This window comes from Microtus oregoni, unplaced genomic scaffold, assembly GCF_018167655.1.
Source record: "Microtus oregoni isolate MIOR12 unplaced genomic scaffold, Mior012 000010F_ref0000083, whole genome shotgun sequence".
Lineage (NCBI taxonomy): Eukaryota > Metazoa > Chordata > Mammalia > Rodentia > Cricetidae > Microtus > Microtus oregoni.
The window spans coordinates 9,923,239-9,943,183 of NW_024543069.1; the positions used below are offsets into that span (position 1 = coordinate 9,923,239).

The 19,945-nt window shown below is 42.5% G+C and overlaps 1 protein-coding gene across 4 annotated transcripts; it reads left to right on the forward strand.

Annotated features, from left to right (window-relative positions):
• The first annotated feature begins 4,236 nt into the window (after positions 1-4,236).
• Positions 4,237-16,865, forward strand: Slitrk3 (SLIT and NTRK like family member 3). 4 transcript variants are annotated; one of them, XM_041659310.1, is made up of 2 exons: positions 4,237-4,458; positions 10,371-16,865. In XM_041659310.1, the coding sequence occupies exon 2, from the start codon at positions 10,389-10,391 to the stop codon at positions 13,332-13,334; it is 2,946 nt and encodes a 981-aa protein (XP_041515244.1). In that variant the 5' UTR covers positions 4,237-4,458; positions 10,371-10,388; the 3' UTR covers positions 13,335-16,865. The 4 variants fall into 4 exon arrangements, with proteins under 4 accessions (XP_041515244.1, XP_041515247.1, XP_041515246.1 ...); XM_041659313.1 differs by lacking the exon at positions 4,237-4,458 and adding an exon at positions 4,486-4,740; XM_041659312.1 differs by lacking the exon at positions 4,237-4,458 and adding an exon at positions 4,765-5,569.
• Positions 16,866-19,945: the final 3,080 nt, after the last annotated feature.

A 19,945-nucleotide genomic window follows, 5' to 3' on the forward strand; every position in this document is an offset into this window, starting at 1 on the left:
CATAAAGTTACTTGCTACCAAGGCTGGTGATGTCAATTTGATCCTCAGAATAGCAGATGGTTAGGGGAGAACTCCTGCAAGTTGACATTTAACATTCACAAGTGTAGTGTGGTATGGCAATGCTCTCTCTCTCTCTCTCTCTCTCTCTCTCTCTCTCTCTCTCACACACACACACACACACACACACACACATATATATATGGAGGAAAGGATACACATTTGTATACCTACAAATGCGAAATAAATAATGTAAATGCATTAGTAAAAGATTCTTATTTCCTTCTCACATGTTAGTATGTTTGTATGTTAGTATGTTTGAAATCTTCCTTTACTAGTAAACTTTATGTGATTTACCCTTTTCCATTACATGTCACATTTATTTTATTTCCTATTTTATTATTCAAAAGTCAAATCATTTCTAAGAGTGCATTTCATTCATCTCTCCTCAGCTAGAACTTCAGTGACCTTTTTTTTCCTTTTTTTCATTTTTTTTTATTATTGAGAAAAGGAAGAAAAATAAAACAAGTTTCCACCTCCTCCCAGCCTCCCATTTCCCTCCCCCTCCTCCCACCCTTCTCCCCCTCCTCCCATCCTTCTCCCCCTCCTCCCACTCCTCTCCCCCTCCCTCTCCAGTCCAAAGAGCAGTCAGGGTTCCCTGCCCTGTGGTAAGTCCTAGGTCCTCCCCCCTCTGTCCATATCTAGGAAGGTGAACATCCAAACTGGCTAGGCTCCCACAAAGCCAGCACATTGCGTAGGATCAAAATCCCGTGCCATTGTCCTTGGCTTCTCATCAGCCCTCATTGTTCGCCATGTTCAGAGAGTCCAGTTTTAACCCATGCTTTTTCAGTCACAGTCCAGCTGGCGTTGGTGAGCTCCCAGTAGATCAGCTCCACTGTCTCAATGGGTGGGTGCACCCCTCGTGGTCCCCGACTTCTTTGCTCATGTTCTCCCTACTTCTGCTCCTCATTGGGACCTTGGGAGCTCAGTCCAGTGCTCCAGTGTGGGTCTCTGTCTCTATCTCCATCCATCACCAGATGTTTGCTTGTAATTTTATTTTAGCATCTACAATTTCTTAGTAGTTTAGGAGGACCCCTTGAAAATTGTAAAGGAATTATCTATGTTTAATCCCTTTTATAAACAAACTTTCAGAAACACTGCTCCCAATGAAGAGATACTCTTTGATTGCCTCAAAAGAGTTCAACTAACCTTTCGGATTCAAACACCTGTTTGCTTAAAAAAATAATCTGAGGTTTTACTTAGTGGAAGCCTAGTGAGGTTCTTTAGTGAAACAATATAAATGAATGAGTAATTGAATATTATATAACACTTTTTTCACATTTAGGCTAAATACAATAATTTGATAATATCGCTAACAACACAAATTTCTTCTAAATGTTCACTAAATTTTCAAGAAAAACTTTTTTTTTTGCAAGAAGGGGATGGGAACTCTTTTTGAAGTTTTATAAATATTTCTAAGTGTTCATCTGTGAAGGTGTAGGAACATCTGCACAGATCAACATTTCTGCAGCCATCTAGGCCTCGGTCTCAACTGTTCAAGTCCTCAAATTCCTTCATTAATATCTACATTCACCCCCCCCAAGAAAACCCCACAATAAAGCCACCAATTTCTGTTTCTCACATTTATGCCTGTCTATTTTTTAGCAGATATTCCATTGACAGCAGTATAACTATTTCCGATAGTCTCGGTGGTGGTTGCTCAAATAAAGCTGCAGTTGGCTTTTTGCTCACTTGGTGTGCAAAATTAATCGGGCTGTGTAAATAAAGAAAAGAGGTGGGCTTTAAAAGTGTTGCATAATAGCTTAAAACAGATGAACACAGCATGTATACAATCTGGTTGCATTTGGGATACTAGGCTTTAGGAGTAACTATGCCATTGCACAGTAAACCATTATATCAAAATATTGGTTTGCTTTTGCCATCTGACTGAATAACATATAAATTAGCCAAGAAGCCTCTGTCAACATCATTCATTTTAATGCTAGTGTTTTCTTCTGGAAGATCACAGAAAAATTAAAAGAGAATTGTTTTTTAATGTGTCTTCTTTTTGTCTCAAAATGTATGATAGCTAACTCTATATGGTTTTTGATTGGTCCGAAAATTACATCTCACATATTGGTTTTTAGGTTCCACTTTTACTTGCTATTACGTCATCAGTGACATGTTTCTAATTTTCTTTTTAGAAGTTGAAGTTCCTACTTTTCACAGTGTGAATGTTTCATTAAGCAACGGTACAGCAACAGATATCTCTGTAGTAAATGCTAAACGTCACGTCACAGAACAAAGACACACCAAAGGTATTTTACTTCACACATTTTTTTTTTTTTAAATCTGGCCTGAAATGCTTGGGCTGGTAGTGTTCTTTTTTAATACTAACAACCCATTCTATTAATTCAACCTTGCATTGCTCCTTAGGAGTAATAAATACATGAGTATACTTGGAGTCCTTCCATCAAAAAAAGCAATAGTAACCATGAAAATCAAATAAAGTGAACGTAGATCCAAGAGTCAAAGAGAGTCAGCTAAGTTAGACGTGATGTCGTGAAGTTCTTCCAGGGTTATATCCTCCAGCCTGGTGGCAAGAAGCATGTGTGCGGTTTCTCACTTGCCTACGTAGAATATGGCAGCCCACAAGTTGTGCACCCACCCAACGGGGCCCGAAGCATCATCCTACTATTGCGGTTTTGTTTCTCTCTATCCTGATGCTTTTTTAAATTATTTATTTATTTATCTATTTTTGAACATGGATAAAGTCTGTTGGCAGCCCTTCCTGGATAATGCCCTTTGAAACTCAATTTGGAAATCTCATTAGGAAAACTTCTATGGGAAATGCTCCTTCCACAGCGAGGTCTTCACACACAGAAGACTCACAATGAAGGCATTATTAACCCAGAAAACACTGATAAAAGTATTTGGATTTTGCCCCATAAAACGGAAAGACTATATTTAAAAAGAACAGCCTTGATGTCACAGTGCTTTTGGTCAATGTTCTGGGTCATTGTAGATACTTTATTAATATCTGAGAGGACATTGAGTATTCTGAGGAACAAACTGAAACGCTGTAACTATGACATTCTAAATCTCCACTGTACAGAGTACCTACATCCTTACCATACTGAACCAACTATGCCCATGTGTTCTGGAAAGCCAAACAGAGCCTTCTTTGGGGGGCATGACCAATTAATTCTGTTCTCTCATTTGCCTCTAGACTGTGACGAAGCATGCCTATAAAGCAAATGGGCAAAAAACCTACAAGGGGTGAAATATCTCCACGACCGTCTCCTAAAGGTGGTCATATAACTTAAATGAACGCTCTGCTTCTTGGCAAGAGGTAAACTTGAGTTCCTTTGAAAACTTTGGAAATTAGGGTTAAGCTCATTTTACGCCTACGATGATAATACGTACCTAATTTTACTTGCCTTGGGCGATTTGATGTTTTCACATCTGGGAGGAATACAGGGATGTCTCCCACAGAGCGCCATATACAATTTGGGAGTTAGTGGGAAAGCTGCCCTTTCTCCAGCATAGTCGCTGATGAAAAGGATCTATTAAAAAAAAGAACTGCGTTGGTTTGCACTGCAGATTGGATGGAGGAGCAGCGAGCGACTGCATCGGCAAGACTGCAGTGGGGCCAGTGGTCTTCTGGACCGTGGAGCGCTTTAACATGTGTGCCATCGTCTTCATAACGTCCTCATTTAATCTGTCACGAACCGGTATCTGGCGGCTGGCTCTCAAACCCCACCCCCTCCAGCCATGCTACTGTTTCATCACCGCCCCCCTCAAACCCCCGCGTTAGCAAGTATAAAGAGACGAGGAAACGTGTGTACTTTCAGACTGTCGGCTGTGTTGCATGACCATGGGCGATTCCAGCAAACCACTTAGAATGGCTCCTGGGAGGCAGTCAACGATGTCGCCCCCCCTCCCCATACAGTTCAGATGTTCTTAATTTGATCATCTCCCCCGCCCCACCCCCTTCAGTTTGGACTGTAATTTTCCAAACAGCCATCTCTCATTTGCAAAAGTTAAAAATCAATCTACAGATACAGAATGCTGACTTCCTGACAGGATCTCTCTCGGAGCTGGCAAATTGTGACCAATAAATAAAAAGGAGAGAGAGAGAGAGAGAGAGAGAGAGAGAGAGAGAGAGAGAGAGAGAGAGAAAGAATCACTTGCTTCCTAAGCAGGGATTTGCCTGCGATGCGCGGCGAGAGGACTGCGGCGGCTGATTTACACAGTTGGCGCGGAGGAGGGGCCGGGGGTGCGGGGGGACAAGCTGGCTGAGGCTCCAGCGATGGGCTGATCTGGGGGCTCCCGAGCGCCGCTCCCTCGGTGCGCGATTTGGGGGCGGCTGATGGCTTTGCATTCAGGTTCCAGCCCTGCGTTTTCTATATTGCCTCCTAGTCCCCGACCTGGCGCTCCCAGTTTAGAGGCAGACGTTTGGTAAGTAACGTGTAATCTGATTTTAGTTATTTCCTAGGCCATCAAAGCGGCACTTTTAAAGCAGGTCAGTCTTAAAAAGATGCGGTCGCAGCCACCGCCGCCGCCGGGAGCGTCTCCTTGGCCTGAAACGCTCGACCCCCTCCTCTGCCCACCTCCCCCTGTCCTCCGGCTGGAGAAGTGAGGGCACACGAATGGTGGTTTGTCAGGGGACTCACACTCCGCCAACGGGATCGCATCGCCTTCGTGTTCTGCCTGAGATTTCTCAACGCCAAGTGCAATGTGGTGTGTACAGCCATACTGTTGTATCTGTGTCCTCACCCCCACCCCCTACCCCGCCACCTGACCAACGCTGGGATCTGAGATCTAGTCGCCCCCTTCCTGCCTGCTTTCTGTCTCTCCCCACCCTGTCTTCTCTCATCTCCACGCCACCCACCCCCACTCCCACCCATCCAAAGGGCAAAGAGCAAAGACACTCGGGAAAGGCAAGGGCTAGCTGCATCTCCTCCAGTAGACCGAGGCCGCAGGCAGGGATTGCGCTGTGAGAGACAATCTTTCAGTGAGACACAGAGAAAGAGAGAAATCCAGAAAGGAACCCGTGCTCCCGGGCACCGGGGAGCTGGCCACTGAAGGAAGAGCACCAAGATTTTCGATCAGGAGATCCCGGTCCTGGGACGCTCACACAGCCTGCCTGCCATCTGGGGCAAGGAACGAGAGCTGTGGTCCTGAGCCCTCGGTCTCCAGCATCACCGCGCTAGGTGCGCGCCCCGCTCTCCCATCGCTATGCAGCGACCATTTCCATCTAAATCTCAAAGGTGGACCACTCAAAACGGATTACAAGCGTGATTTGGTAGCCTTTCCGAAAGTTGGTGGCCGAAAGAGGGGAAGATCCTGGGCGACAGAATGACGGATACAATGCAGCCTCGCGGAGAGTTTGCCCCTCCCGCTGGGAAGCCCCTCGGAGCGAACCTCGGAGATCCTGAGCGCTCTGCACCATAGGTACTCGTCGCCATCCGTTCCTACTTTGCCTGATTGAAATCAGGGTGCCTCTTATGTAGGATGTGTGCTGTAGAACGCGTAGACTTTGACCGCTGGACCTTCCATACACTCACAGGTGCTAGGATGTATTATTATTATTATTAATATTAATATTTTTTTTAAAGAATTGGATCTGTTAGATGTAAGGGCATTGGTGAAGGAAGGGCTTCTGGAGACTAATACAACCTCAGACCCCCCTTCTTAAGGGGAAAGAAATCTTAACTCCAACATATAGGCCAGGTGGCCAAGGGGAGAAACCCTCCCCCCACCCACCCCGTGGAGCGCTGGGTTGTATTTTAAGAGAGAAAACGGATATATATATATATATATATATATATATATATATATATGCGTTGTGTGCCTCGCCTGCCGGCAGTAGATTATAAGAGCTTCTATAGAAGCTCATAGCTCTCCAGAAAATGAATGATGCAGCATTTTAATTATTTGTTCCAGGGAGATCGTTTCGCTTCCATATTGGAATATTTAATCTTAGATCTGGAATGAAGGGGGAGCGCTGAGGAGGGGGAGGTGGGAAAGGCAATCGCTGGGTAGAAAGAGCTTCTTGTCTTCTTGTCCTTCTCTGGACAAATAAATGGTGCCGGCGCTCCCAGCAGGACGCAGAAGAAACCAGCTCAAAGGGCCCAGCATCTCCTAACTTTCAGAGCCCTTCGCATTCTTCAGACATACAACGCTAAAATAAAGGAAAGGGAGCTTGTGGAAGGGCCTTCAGGATGTGGCCAAAGTCCAGCACTTAGCACTATAGTTCCAGAGACCCCTGGGACGCGGTTGCAGAGGCCATTTCCCATGATTGGGAAGCCCAGGATAGCCTCCTGATTACCCTTTCATTCCACTAGAGCCCAGGTTCCCACAGGATCCCTGGAACAGCTGCTACCTTTGCAGGCTGGGTGACCAAGGTACTAGGCTGGGGGTGCTGGGGAGGGAGGTGGAAAGGACTGTGTCCTGAGTACAGCCTTTCTGTGTAAGCTTGTTTCCAGGTGGAGACCTCTCTGAGAAAAGGGTGGGTCTGGGAAGAGAAGGGTGCAGGATTTTAAAGAGTCTTTCTGCCTGCTTACTGAGTGTCATCACTGTTTCCAATCTTAGCTACTGTGGGGCAACGGACAGCAGCACAGATATTTTTAAGGCAAGCTATCCTCTAGATCTTAGACTTACTTTTAAGGAACGCTTTGGTGAACTAGATAAAATAGATTTTAGATTGGTAAGAAATTCATACCCATGCTGCTGCACCTCCTCCACCACCACTTCTTCTTCTTCTTCTTCTTCTTCTTCTTCTTCTTCTTCTTCTTCTTCTTCTTCTTCTTCCCTTTTCCTCCTCCTCCCTCCTCCTCCTCCTCCTCCTCCTCCTCCTCCTCCTCCTCCTCTTTCTTCCTCTTTTACAATTTGATTTTGTAAGATGCCTTAAGGGAAATCCATCTTCTCTCCCACCAACTTTGAGGCCCTGGCAATGGAGTTCATTTATTTAGTGGTCAGGAAGCCCCCGCCCCCTATGAATTGGTGACAGGATGGGGGAAAAGGTTCCTGTATTCTGGACAAACTACACACTTCCTGCTCTACAGATCCTCTTGCTGCTTGTTTGGCAGTCCCCAGATTCACCAGCAAGTTGTGCTTTCTTCTAGCCCATAGGGCCTTTGAAAACTCCTTTTAGAGGGAGAGAGAGAGAGCTGTTTGCTTCTACCCTGTCAAACCTCAATTCAATCATCTCTCATCCTGATACTCCTTATTATTACTTTTAGAGAATATTAGAAAGGAAAGAGAAGTGGAAAGGGAGAAGGAAGAGGCGAGGAGCAATGTTCAGCAGGAGGAACTAAAAAAGAAGAAATCCAATGGCAAAAATCTCCCTCCCTTGAGGTCTTCCAGAAGAGTGTCAATGGTCCCATTGCTATTCAAGGTTCTTCATCCTCCTACTTGGGGAGGAGGGGGGATAGAGAGAAAGGGAAGGAAGGAAGGAGAAAGAGAAAGAGAGGGAGAGATAGGGAGGAAGGGATGGAGGGATGGAGAGAAAAAAGCTGGGAAGGGATGAAAGAATAAAGAAAGGATGGAAGAAAGGAAAGAAAAAAAGAAAGAAAAGAGGAAGGAAAAGTAAAAAGTTGGAAGGAAATGCATGGCTGTTGGGTCCAAAGGAAATCAAAGGCTTTGGGCAGCAACAAAATAATTCTGGTGCAAAGGGATCGAAGCAAAATGCAGGAGAAAGTCAGTCCAACTATCCGAGGATGGTTTAGCTCTTATTTGGGACACCCAGCCAAAGAGAGCCAGCCAGACTGGGCTCTTCCACCTGCGGGCTGTGGGTATCTAGCTAATCATAGCCTCTGAGAGGAGCTCGGTGAAAAGAGAAACCCATCCCAAAGAGGGTTTCACTTTCCACAGCCTTTGCACAGGAGATGAGAACTAGAAAGCAAAGGTCCAGGGGAAGATACTCCTCTCAACCTCTGCCCCAGGCCCTTCCTCCAAAGAAATGTTTCTCTCGGGTGCTCTTCTCCCCTTTCTCGATTTTGCTTTGTTTTTCTGAACATTTATTCTCTTGAATGCTTTACTTCTTTTAGCTCCCTTTCATGCTCTCTTGCGCGCGCACGTCTATGCGCGCGCACGTGCACACACACACACACACACACACACACACACACACACACACACAAGTATATAGTCAGGGCGTCTTAGTGCTTGCTTCCTATCCAAGGCTAAGCGTGTTCCACTTCCTGAAGCCCATTATTTTCATGACGTGAAGTGATGGACGGTTTTCAGCACGCATTAAAAATCAAGTAAAAAATACAGCGCCGAACAAGTCCGAATCCTGCACTGTGATTGAGCCTGCCCCCAATCCTCTTCCCCCCACCCCCCCGCCCCTGCGTGCCCAATGGTGTAGGGTAACCCGGGAGAGCAGCCACGGAGGCGACGCGCCCAGCAGCAGAGGAGCTGGAAAGCCTGCTGCAGCCTCATCTCCTCCTTCCTCTATTGAGAGTGCCAAGCGGCAGTCCTGCATCCTAAAGAAGCCCATTGAAGCGCCCATTGCATTCTCAGCACGTCTCAAGCTAGCTTTTTAATTTATTTTTTTTTTTAACGGCCTCCTCCCCTCCTCTCTAGCCCCCTAGCTTCAGCAAGACTAGACTGGATAAGACAGACACCTTAAACTCAAGCTTTGTTTTTGTTGCTGTTCGGTTTGTTTTTTTTTTTAAGTTCTTTTCCATAGTCAGTGCTGAAAAACAAAAAAATAAAAACAAAAATGCAAACCTCCTGCAAAATAGGTAAGTCAACGACGCCTGCAGCCTGGTTGTCTAAAGCCCAGAGGTGTGAAAACCAAGAAAAAGCATTTTCTAGAAAGAATGAGGAGGAACGTAAGTAGATTCTAACATTTTACAAGGAAGCCTAGGGAAGACCAAGTGATACTGCTATGCGCCCTCATCTGCTTTCTCCTTTTCATTTAATTGTTTCTAAAAATTGACTATTACATGCCGGAGGCAGATTCCACTTTGCTTTCTCAAGAGTTTCTCCTTGCAGCTGTGTTCATGCTATGCCAATGGAAAGCAAAGATAGTGTCTTCCCACTTTCCCTATAAATTATCTGCTTGTGTTCCTTGGGTTCCAAGTTAAGGAATATTTCCTTGATATACATATCATAGGTGGGAGCAACCATATGTTAGAGACTTTGATTTATTTTTATTGATTAAATAAATATTTAAATTCCATTGACATTTCACTGACTTGCGAAGGACAATGTAATAAGAGTGGAACATTTTGATGTGTTTCTATACACATTTTCATATGCTGAGGGCACTAAGCAACGCAAGAAAACCTTTGCAGGAGGCACCGTATGTTCTCAGAATAGGGCACCAGATTCATGTCTTCTCATAGGAAAAGTAAATGTCTTTTCTAAAATGTTTTCACAAGCCAGATAATTTATCAGCAAGAATTGAGATTCTCACCAACCATAACCTTTAACTACCTACTTCTTTTCCGAGCGACTCCTGTCCCCTTACAGCTTTTTATGGTTCCTCAGTTAATTCCCCAAAGCACAGACTCACTCCAAACTAAGCTCTTGCAAGGGCTTTGCCTCCGACACTCCCAGGCTTAGCCACCTTTAGCTACCACTATCTTTAGCTCTGAGAATTGCACGGGCCTAATTCTTCAGATATCTCATCACTCCTAATGCTTTAAAAAGCCAAATGAGAAGATATGTAGAAATTATTTATTTCACTAAAGGATACTTATATTTTCTGTGCTTGGGCAAAAAGGGTTGGCGTTTGAGGATGGAATTGAGTAGCTTTTCATGGTTCCTTAAAAGAAACTTAAGTTTTTCATTGCTGTCTTTCACATCTCAGCACCTGATATTAGGCAATAGGTTTGCCTTTTTCCATACTCTAATATCTTTGGGTGATAGCATGTTTGATTTTGAATATTAAATTGTACAGTTTGAAGAACACCCTCTTTTCCTATGACTTCCCATAAGATTTGAAATGACAAATCTTAGTTTACAGAGGAAAGCAAGGAAAATGACTAAGCCATTGCCTTTATGGCTGAATCTGCCTATGCCAAGGCCGAGTCAGGTTTCCGATTGTGTTGTTTTTATAAGAGGAAGTCAGTGCAAGCTGCTTTTGCTCATGCCCCATAACACTTACTGAACAGGGCTTGGTTCAGGAAAATGTCACTGTATGTTACAATATGTCAGTCTCTTAAACTGAAAATACAGGGAACACCTTAAACATCAAGCTTGGTGCTGCCTCATTTGGAACATCAGTTCAGTAGCTGCTGAGGTTTTCAAACCACCCTTGTTGTTGTTGTTGTTGTTTAATAAATAACCCAGTTGTAGGAGTCCAATCGAGTAGTACAAAAAAAAGCTAAAAATCTGCATCTTTAATTCTGTTGCAGTTTTGTAATCAGCCACGAATGATGAAGCCGTCTATAGCTGAGATGCTTCACAGAGGGAGGATGCTGTGGATAATTCTTCTAAGCACAATCGCTCTTGGATGGACTACTCCAATCCCCCTGATTGAGGACTCAGAGGAAATAGATGAGCCCTGTTTTGATCCATGCTACTGCGAAGTTAAAGAAAGCCTCTTCCACATACATTGTGACAGCAAAGGATTTACAAACATTAGTCAGATTACTGAGTTCTGGTCAAGACCCTTTAAACTGTATCTTCAGAGGAATTCCATGCGGAAATTGTACACCAATAGTTTCCTTCATTTAAATAATGCTGTGTCCATTAACCTTGGGAACAATGCATTGCAGGACATTCAAACCGGCGCTTTTAATGGTCTTAAGATTTTAAAGAGACTATATCTTCATGAGAACAAACTAGATGTCTTCAGAAATGACACCTTCCTTGGCTTAGAAAGTCTGGAATACCTGCAGGCAGATTACAATGTCATTAAACGTATAGAGAGCGGGGCATTTCGGAACCTAAGTAAATTGAGGGTTCTAATCTTAAATGATAATCTCATTCCTGTTCTTCCAACCAATTTATTTAAGGCTGTCTCCTTAACCCATCTGGATTTACGTGGAAACAGGTTAAAGGTCCTCTTCTACCGCGGAATGCTCGATCACATTGGCAGGAGCCTGATGGAGCTCCAGCTAGAAGAGAACCCTTGGAACTGCACCTGTGAGATTGTTCAGCTGAAGAGTTGGCTGGAGCGGATCCCGTACACCGCCCTGGTGGGGGACATCACCTGCGAGACGCCTTTCCATTTCCACGGGAAGGACCTCCGAGAAATCAAGAAGACAGAACTCTGTCCGTTGTTGTCTGACTCGGAGGTGGAGGCCAGTCTAGGGATTCCCCACTTGCCATCAGGCAAAGAGAACGCCTGGCCAACGAAACCTTCTTCAATGTTGTCCTCTGTTCATTTTACAGCTTCTTCTGTTGAATATAAGTCCTCCAACAAGCAGCCAAAACCCACCAAACAGCCCCGAACACCCAGACCACCATCTACATCCCAGGCTTTATACCCTGGTCCAAATCAACCTCCCATTGCCCCCTATCAGACCAGACCACCTATTCCCATTATCTGTCCAACTGGCTGTACGTGTAATTTGCATATCAATGACCTTGGCTTGACTGTCAACTGCAAAGAACGAGGATTTAACAACATCTCAGAGCTCCTTCCAAGGCCCTTGAATGCTAAGAAGCTCTACCTGAGCAGCAATCTGATTCAAAAGATATACCGCTCTGATTTTTGGAATTTTTCTTCTTTGGATCTCTTGCACCTGGGGAACAACCGTATTTCCTATGTCCAGGATGGGGCTTTCATCAACCTGCCCAACCTGAAGAGTCTCTTTCTCAATGGCAACGACATAGAGAAGCTGACACCAGGTATGTTCCGAGGTCTACAGAGCTTGCATTACTTGTACTTCGAATTCAACGTCATTCGGGAAATCCAACCTGCAGCCTTCAGCCTCATGCCCAACTTGAAGCTGCTATTTCTCAACAATAACTTGCTGAGGACCCTGCCAACTGATGCCTTTGCAGGTACATCCCTAGCTCGGCTCAACTTGCGGAAGAACTACTTCCTCTATCTGCCAGTAGCTGGCGTCCTTGAACACTTGAATGCCATTGTGCAGATAGATCTCAATGAGAATCCTTGGGACTGCACTTGTGACCTGGTCCCCTTTAAACAGTGGATTGAAACCATCAGCTCAGTCAGCGTGGTAGGTGATGTACTCTGTAGGACTCCCGAGAACCTCACCCACCGTGACGTGCGCACTATTGAGCTGGAAGTTCTATGCCCAGAGATGCTGCATATTGCACCGCCTGGACCATCCCCACCACAGCCTGGAGATTACCACCCGAATGGAGCACCAACAAGTTCATCACCGTATGAGTTCTCTCCTCCCGGGGGCCCTGTACCACTTTCTGTGTTGATTCTCAGCCTGCTGGTTCTTTTTTTCTCAGCAGTCTTTGTTGCTGCAGGCCTCTTTGCCTATGTGCTCCGTCGCCGTAGGAAGAAGCTGCCCTTTAGAAGCAAGCGGCAGGAAGGTGTGGACCTTACAGGAATCCAGATGCAATGTCACCGACTGTTCGAGGACACTGGGGGCAGTGGCGGTGGGAATGGAGGTGGAGGTCGACCAACTCTGTCCTCTCCAGAGAAAGCCCCTCCCGTGGGTCATGTGTATGAGTACATCCCCCACCCAGTTACCCAGATGTGCAACAACCCCATCTATAAGCCTCGAGAGGAGGAGGAAGTGGCTGCCTCAGCAACCCAGGAAACAGGAGCTGCAGAACGTGGATGTCCTGGAACGACGCAGCCTCCAGGAATGGGTGAGGTGCTCTTAGGAAGTGAGCAGTTTGTGGAAACACCCAAGGAGAATCACAACAACTACCGGACCTTGCTGGAAAAGGAGAAGGAGTGGGCCCTGGCGGTTTCCAACTCCCAACTCAACACCATAGTGACGGTGAACCATCACCACCCTCATCCTCACCACTCGGCAGTCGGTGGGGTCTCAGGGGTAGGTGGAGGGACTGGGGGAGACTTGGCTGGGTTCCGCCACCACGAGAAGAATGGTGGGGTGGTGCTGTTTCCCCCTGGGGGAGGTTGTGTGGGTGGCAGTCTGTTACTAGACCGTGAGAGGCCACAGCCTGCTCCGTGCACAGTGGGATTTGTGGACTGTCTCTATGGCACAGTGCCCAAATTAAAGGAACTCCATGTCCACCCCCCTGGCATGCAATATCCAGACTTACAGCAGGACGCCAGGCTCAAAGAAACCCTTCTCTTCTCAGCTGGAAAGGGCTTCACAGACCACCAAACCCCCAAAAGTGATTACCTCGACTTAAGGGCCAAACTTCAAACTAAGCCGGATTACCTCGAAGTTCTGGAGAAGACAGCATACAGATTCTAACAGAGAGAAGAGAATAAAAGGGTGGCTTGGTCTTGGTTTTCAAGAGAAAAGGAAAATAAAAAGAAATATATCCCCGGCACCCATTATATTTGTCCCGGTAACTCCACCTCACAGTTCCCGCCTGCCCAGGACAGAACTGAAACGCATGATAACTAGAGAATACAGAAGTGGGCTCTCCCCTCTCAGATGTGATTTTTGAGGAAGGGCCATCCTCAGATCATTAATCAATGAAGTGCCTTCGCAGACTTTTGCCAGCAAATGTTATCATTATTTTTTATACTGAAACTCGAGACTTGGACTGTGCCATGTGTGAGGTATTTCGGGGATCGTTGTATTGATCCTAATTGAGTAAAATTCAATGTGTCCTTTTATTTTCAGTAACTTTTCTTCCCTTTAGTTGCAGTTTATGTTTGAAAGGGGGGGGGGAGGCTGACATTTATGGCTTTCTCTCCTTTTTCCCCGTCGTGGCACAGATTCTGTACATGTATTAACAATGCAGTTTGCCGCATGCTTCAAAACTGCAGGCTGGGGAGGGAGGGGCGGGTCTTGCTCGAATGTTCTCACACTGTCGTCTCTCACACACTTACTCATATGCACACAGAAAACCTCTACATACACTTAGGTCCCTCAATCTGCACTGGGTGCAGCATGTACGCACACACACACACACACACACACACACACCCCTCCCATACGACTTGATCTGCTTAGTTCGGGTTTGATCCATCTTTTCCTCTCCATAGGTCCACATGCCCTTCCTTCCTAGTGTACAGTTCACAGCATCTCTCCTACCACCCTGGGAAGAGTCACATTCGAGGCTGGATCCTACTGAAGTGAAGGCTTGTTGGTTTAACAGCTGGAGACACACCTAGGGATGAGCATCCTTCTTGTGACATTTCATCCTGATGCCAAGATTTTTTGAGAACATCTGCACTTTCTTATATATATATATATACATATATGATATTAAAAAAATAAAAAAGCAACTGGGTATATATCACTAACAGCTTTGTAGGAAGCACTTTTAATGTTTTCTCTCTCACACACACAAAGATTCAAAAGAAATGTGCATATATTTATTCTGTAATTTCAGTGATTATAAATTGTAAAGGTAATGTTTAATCATTGTATAGTGATTATGCGTCTGGTATAGCTTTCCTAATAAAAAGTTTTTGAAAAACATAATACATTATATATAGAAGATATAAAGCTTGAATTTAAACTCCAGCTATGCCATGCCTTTCGTACTCCCATTTAAAAAACATTTATTTTACTTGATATACAGAAAGCTAATTGATTAACAAGTTTGATGCACTGTGATATTGACCAATCTTATTATAGATTATTCATATCCCATATCAGGATTAAATTGGAGCTTGGATATGCTAATCTATAGTTGATTTTTTCCTGGGTTATAAACATTTCAAATTCGGTTTCCCAGTGAGGCACTGCTCCATAGGTGGGGTGCGACTGGGAAGAAAGAAAGGGGCTGAAGTGAGGAGATGCAGGGTTATTCTGGGTAAGATTACTGAGCATCCTTGTGTTTCAAGACAGGAGACGGCATGAAGGAACAGAGAAACGAAATAGCTCTCCTTTAAATAACAACGAACCCTAAAATTAGATACATCAGCAGCTTAGGTATCACCACACTCTCCTCGGTCCCAGAAAATCCGAGGATAAATGGAACTGTGGAATATCTGTTCATCTGCGAAAGTTGTCAATTTTTTATGTTTGGACACTGCTTTCCCAATCTCTCCACAGCAAATGAACCCAGAAATGCTTGAACTAAGACGTATGATACTAATTAAGTTTTCTTTTCCTGTATGGAATTAAAAAATGTTTCAAAGTTAACTTGAAGATACTTTTAAGTTATGATCCATTTATACACGAGCAAAACCAAAGAAAATTGAAATTTAGAACGCAAGACAGGAGTAGAAAGGCACTTACCCGGGCTGGCCAGTAGAGGGCAGCAGAGACCCAGCGATATCCAGACGCACCCACTACCGAGTTGTAAAGAGAAGCTACAGTTCCTTCAAGCGCCCTTAGAAATGATCACTACATGCTGAATGTAATTCACCATGAGTCGCGGAGGCCTTACATTACATCATTCCCCCCCCCCCAAAAAAAAGGATAAAACCACAAGTTTCTAAAGCTTTGTGGTATAAACATTAAGACATTGTATTAAATAATGGGGAAAAGTGAATGTCTAGAACATGTTTATATAATCATTGAAACTACATGCAGATGTGCATACAGATAAAATACACAAGTACATAAATATTTTTAAAAAAACGCACTTTTCAGGGCTTCTTTGCATTTGATATAATGGCATCTGTAACTTCTGTCCTCAGCTGTTCAGTCTATTTGGGAGTTCTTTCAGAAAGTCCAGAAAAACTAATTATTTTCTCTTTATGTACAATATCGAAATGAAGCTTTTCTTCCTCAGGAGAGTTGAACCCCTTATAAAAGAGATGACATGGTTTCAAACTGTCCTACAGCCTACCTTCGTAGGATATCTCACCTTCCATAGTCTTTCTGATCATCTTTCCCTATTTACAGTGTTCACGTCTTTCTTTCTTTCTTTCTTTCTTTTTTTTTGGAATAAAATGACAATACTGTTCCTACAGGCTTCACAACAGGATTTGGGGGAAATATCTGCAGTGACTATGAACACTGTTGCAAACTGCAGTTACTATTAACCTTCTGGTTCTTCCTAATCAATCATTGGTTGAGCAAACCTGAGAGCAAAAATACGTAGATCCTACAAATCCTAATTACATCTTCCTAGAATACCATGTATTCACACAGCACAGTCTATTAAATACATCAGGTTCAATGGCATCCCTAAGGTCCCTGGTGCTTTGGACATTTGGAAAACAAGTCTCCATAAACCTTATCAAATGAAAATATAACTTGATAAATGTAATATTTGTATTTTATTTATTAAATATTTAGATAGGACTGTCTTATCTTAGATTTCAACCTTGAATGAAGAAAAAAAATTTGTTATATAGTGAAAAAAAATTCATGTAATAATGAAATTTTATATTTAAGAGGACAATAATTTGCTTTCATGGAGTTTTCTATGCCCTGACTCAGCCACTTCTTTTAAGTTTTGCATTAAAACTAAGTTAATGATAAAATTAAAACTACGGTTAAACTAATTTAGTTTGCAACAATAGACATTATTTCCATTAAATTCCCTGGATATTAGTATGAGGATGGATTAGCAACTGTTTTGTGTTTCTTATTGGAGCAAATTGCTTATTTTTCTTTTGCTAAGTAGATGACAATTTCCCTTGAAAGCAATGTTCTACTACAGAGATCCACCAAGATCTGACAGATTTTTTGCTTTTATTCATTACTATTTTCTCAGTAAATACAATCACAGTGTTTGGAAATTGCAAATGCATTGTGATATCTTTTCAACTCTGACTTGATTTGGGCACAATGGTAGCAGATGAGCAGTTAAATTCAGAATAGTTTCCAAATGTTATATATCAGTATATGGTATTATATATGTAGATGTTTTATATTTTGACTAGAAAGATATTATTTCATCAAATTGCAAAATTATTTAAAAATAGGGTGATGAATATGATATTTTAAATAAAAGTTCAGAAAGAAATTAACAGAGAAAGTTTAATGACTGATTTGGAAACTTCCTTTTTTTTAACTTGGAAATTTTAGCTGTAAAGCCTTATCATCTCATGAGAACTTGAGTCTAGGTTTCTGAAAGTCCCAATGCTGATGCAGGAGGATGCTTCTCAGCAATCCTAATACAGCGTTAGCCCCATTCAGTGTACAGCCAGTATTTGCACGGATCTATCCTTTGCCAATTTCATTGTCCACGTGAATAATGTGAATAAGTTTTGTATTTCTCTGAAATGACCTTGATGGAGGAAAAGCCCATGAAATCCCCCACAGAATGACCCTGACGATCAAGGACAACACGGGGAAATGATGACATAAGGGACTTTACAACTCAAGTGATTGAACACACGCATTTGTAACTGACTCAGCTCAAAACCCTCAACTATGAAACTTCAGGTGAACAGCATAGACCTTTAACTAAATTCATTGCATACGTGTTCTATCTAATGTATTTACAGTCCTTTAAGGGTAATCAGAGCAATAACACATGTAAATTTGGCAATTGCGTACAGATACATAGTGGTATTATACATGTATGCATATTGGATACACATGTATATAGCTTATATATGCAGAATTATATGTAAATCATGCATTTTCCTACATGTGTAATGACTTCAGCTTTCTGCACTTATTTTTGTGGCTTTCCTCTAGACACCATACAGATAAAACTGGATGAAATGATAAGTTTTCACTTTGGGTATCTCCACACGTAAAAAGTGAAACTGTAATCAAGATTTTTTTAATTTAAAAGTTTTTTTTTTACCCTACCATTTTGTTCCAGTTCATTTTTTGAACCACAAAGAACAAAAATCTCAGTTAAAAATGCTTATTTGTTTTAACTAAAAATTCACAGCAAGGGAACTTATTTCTTATCTGTATGCGACATTAGTCAAATGAAAACACATGCTGCCCCTTCCAGTTGCCTGCCTCGGCTAAATTTTGCAGGTGAAAACAATTTTGGCTACTCCTTTAATTGAACTGCCTCTTTGTAAAGTATCTAAAGACAGACCAAGCCTGAACGGGGGAAGATAGAATGCAAGAGGATGGAAAGACCTTTTATAACATCTATATCGCTTACTATTTAGGACATCAGTTACTCTTACTATTCCTAAAATGTTTAATAACACATGCAAACAAAAGCAAGGACAGGCAGTTTCATGATGCTCTTCCGTCTGCAGCGGAGTTTTTTACATCAGAAACGGGTGTGAATAAAAGCTGTCCCAGTGCCAAGGTGAATACCTCAGCCCATTTGTCATGGCTGATAACATTGGCTCCGGAGAATAACATGCATATTTTTGAGAAACCATATTTCCTTTCCATCACACATAGCTATTCAAGCAGCTTTAAAGTTTTAATAGAAAATAATGCATATAATAGACTTCATAGATATATGGCCACAATGTAAGAATTTATGATTTGACTCAACTCTTACCTTTAAACACTATTAAACAATAAACATTGCTGAAAGAAGGTTTCCTTCACTGCCACTTGGTTATGCAAAGGGCCAACCTGCTTAAATTGACTTTTTAAATATAACTTGCTCAGTTATTTTCAGAGAATCACCTAATTGGGTTTGCAATGCACACTGTATCAAAACAAAGTAAGTTTCATCAGAAAGTATGTGCTGGTGACCACATTCAATCTTTAACGCTTTGTTTCAATTCATTTGTAATGTTTTCTAATTTTGTTTGTAGATTTGACTCTTTGGTTTCTTTACTAATACCTTACTTAAATGCCTAAGCTCTTTTCTAAACTCACTAGATAGTCCAGGCAGAACTTAATCTCACAACAATTCTCCTGCCTCAGCCTCTGGAGAGCTGGGACTAGAGGTATGAGCAATCACAAAAGTCAGTTCCTTATGTGTGGTAAATTAGCCATGTTTTTGCTTTTGTACATACATTTGTATGAAAAAAAAAAAACCACAGCATGATGGCTGTAAATCGATTAAATACCAGAATTAAACTTCCCCTACTAAAGGTTGACAAACGTACCTTTGAAAATACATTTGAAACAGAAGTGCCGTTCAGACAGAGTGGAAGAGAGCTCTTTCTCCAGCCTTTTCCTTCCAATATTCCTGATTGCTCTGCAGCATAGTCAGGTTCTGAGTCAGTGCTCAGGTGTCCTGGCACCAAAGACCTGTTCAGTGAGCTCAGGAGAGCTGAGGTGAAATCAGGGGTTGATGAGAGCCCTCAGCTCAATGGCTGAGCATCTGGGTCGTTTATCTTGTCTCTGAATTAAGACCATAATTCAGCTCGTTCTCCTTATGGAGAAGCCATTTACATTTGGTGAGAAAAGTCGAAACCTGTAATATAGTGAAATGATCAGCGAGTAGAGAGAATCAGCACACACTTGAAACAGCGTCAAGTGCTGAATCTCGGACCTTGTTTTCCATCCTCCAAAACACCCATCGCCTTTGTCACAGCATCCAAACTATTGGCTTAACTAAACTACTAATGGTATCATTACATTTAGGTCTCATTTTTTTTATGACATTTCTTTGCCTACTTCTCACTGTTGAAAGTGATGTTCTCCGGATATCACAGTGCATTGTGGAATTCTCTCTCTTTAAAACAAAATTCTGATGAAATGATTCAACTGGTTTTTGAGATTCAGTATTTTAAAAATATAAAAATGAAAATAGTCTCTCCATTGCCATGTTGAATTCTATCTTTCTTTTAAAATAGAATTCTGATGCAATGATTCAAATTCTTTTTGATATGCGGTATTTAAAAAGATAGTCTGTCAACCATGTTACTTAATAACATCATCTGTAATGAAACGGTGTTTAGATTAACCACCATATGATCTACAGAAATAGAGTACTTTATATGTGTTATAGCTATTGTTTTGCTTTTTGGATTTTTTGTTTGTTTGTTTGTTTTATATTTGTGTTCTTTGTGGGTTTGGGGGTCCAAAGTTGAAGTCTGAGTTCCTATTTCTAAAAGACAGCTCTT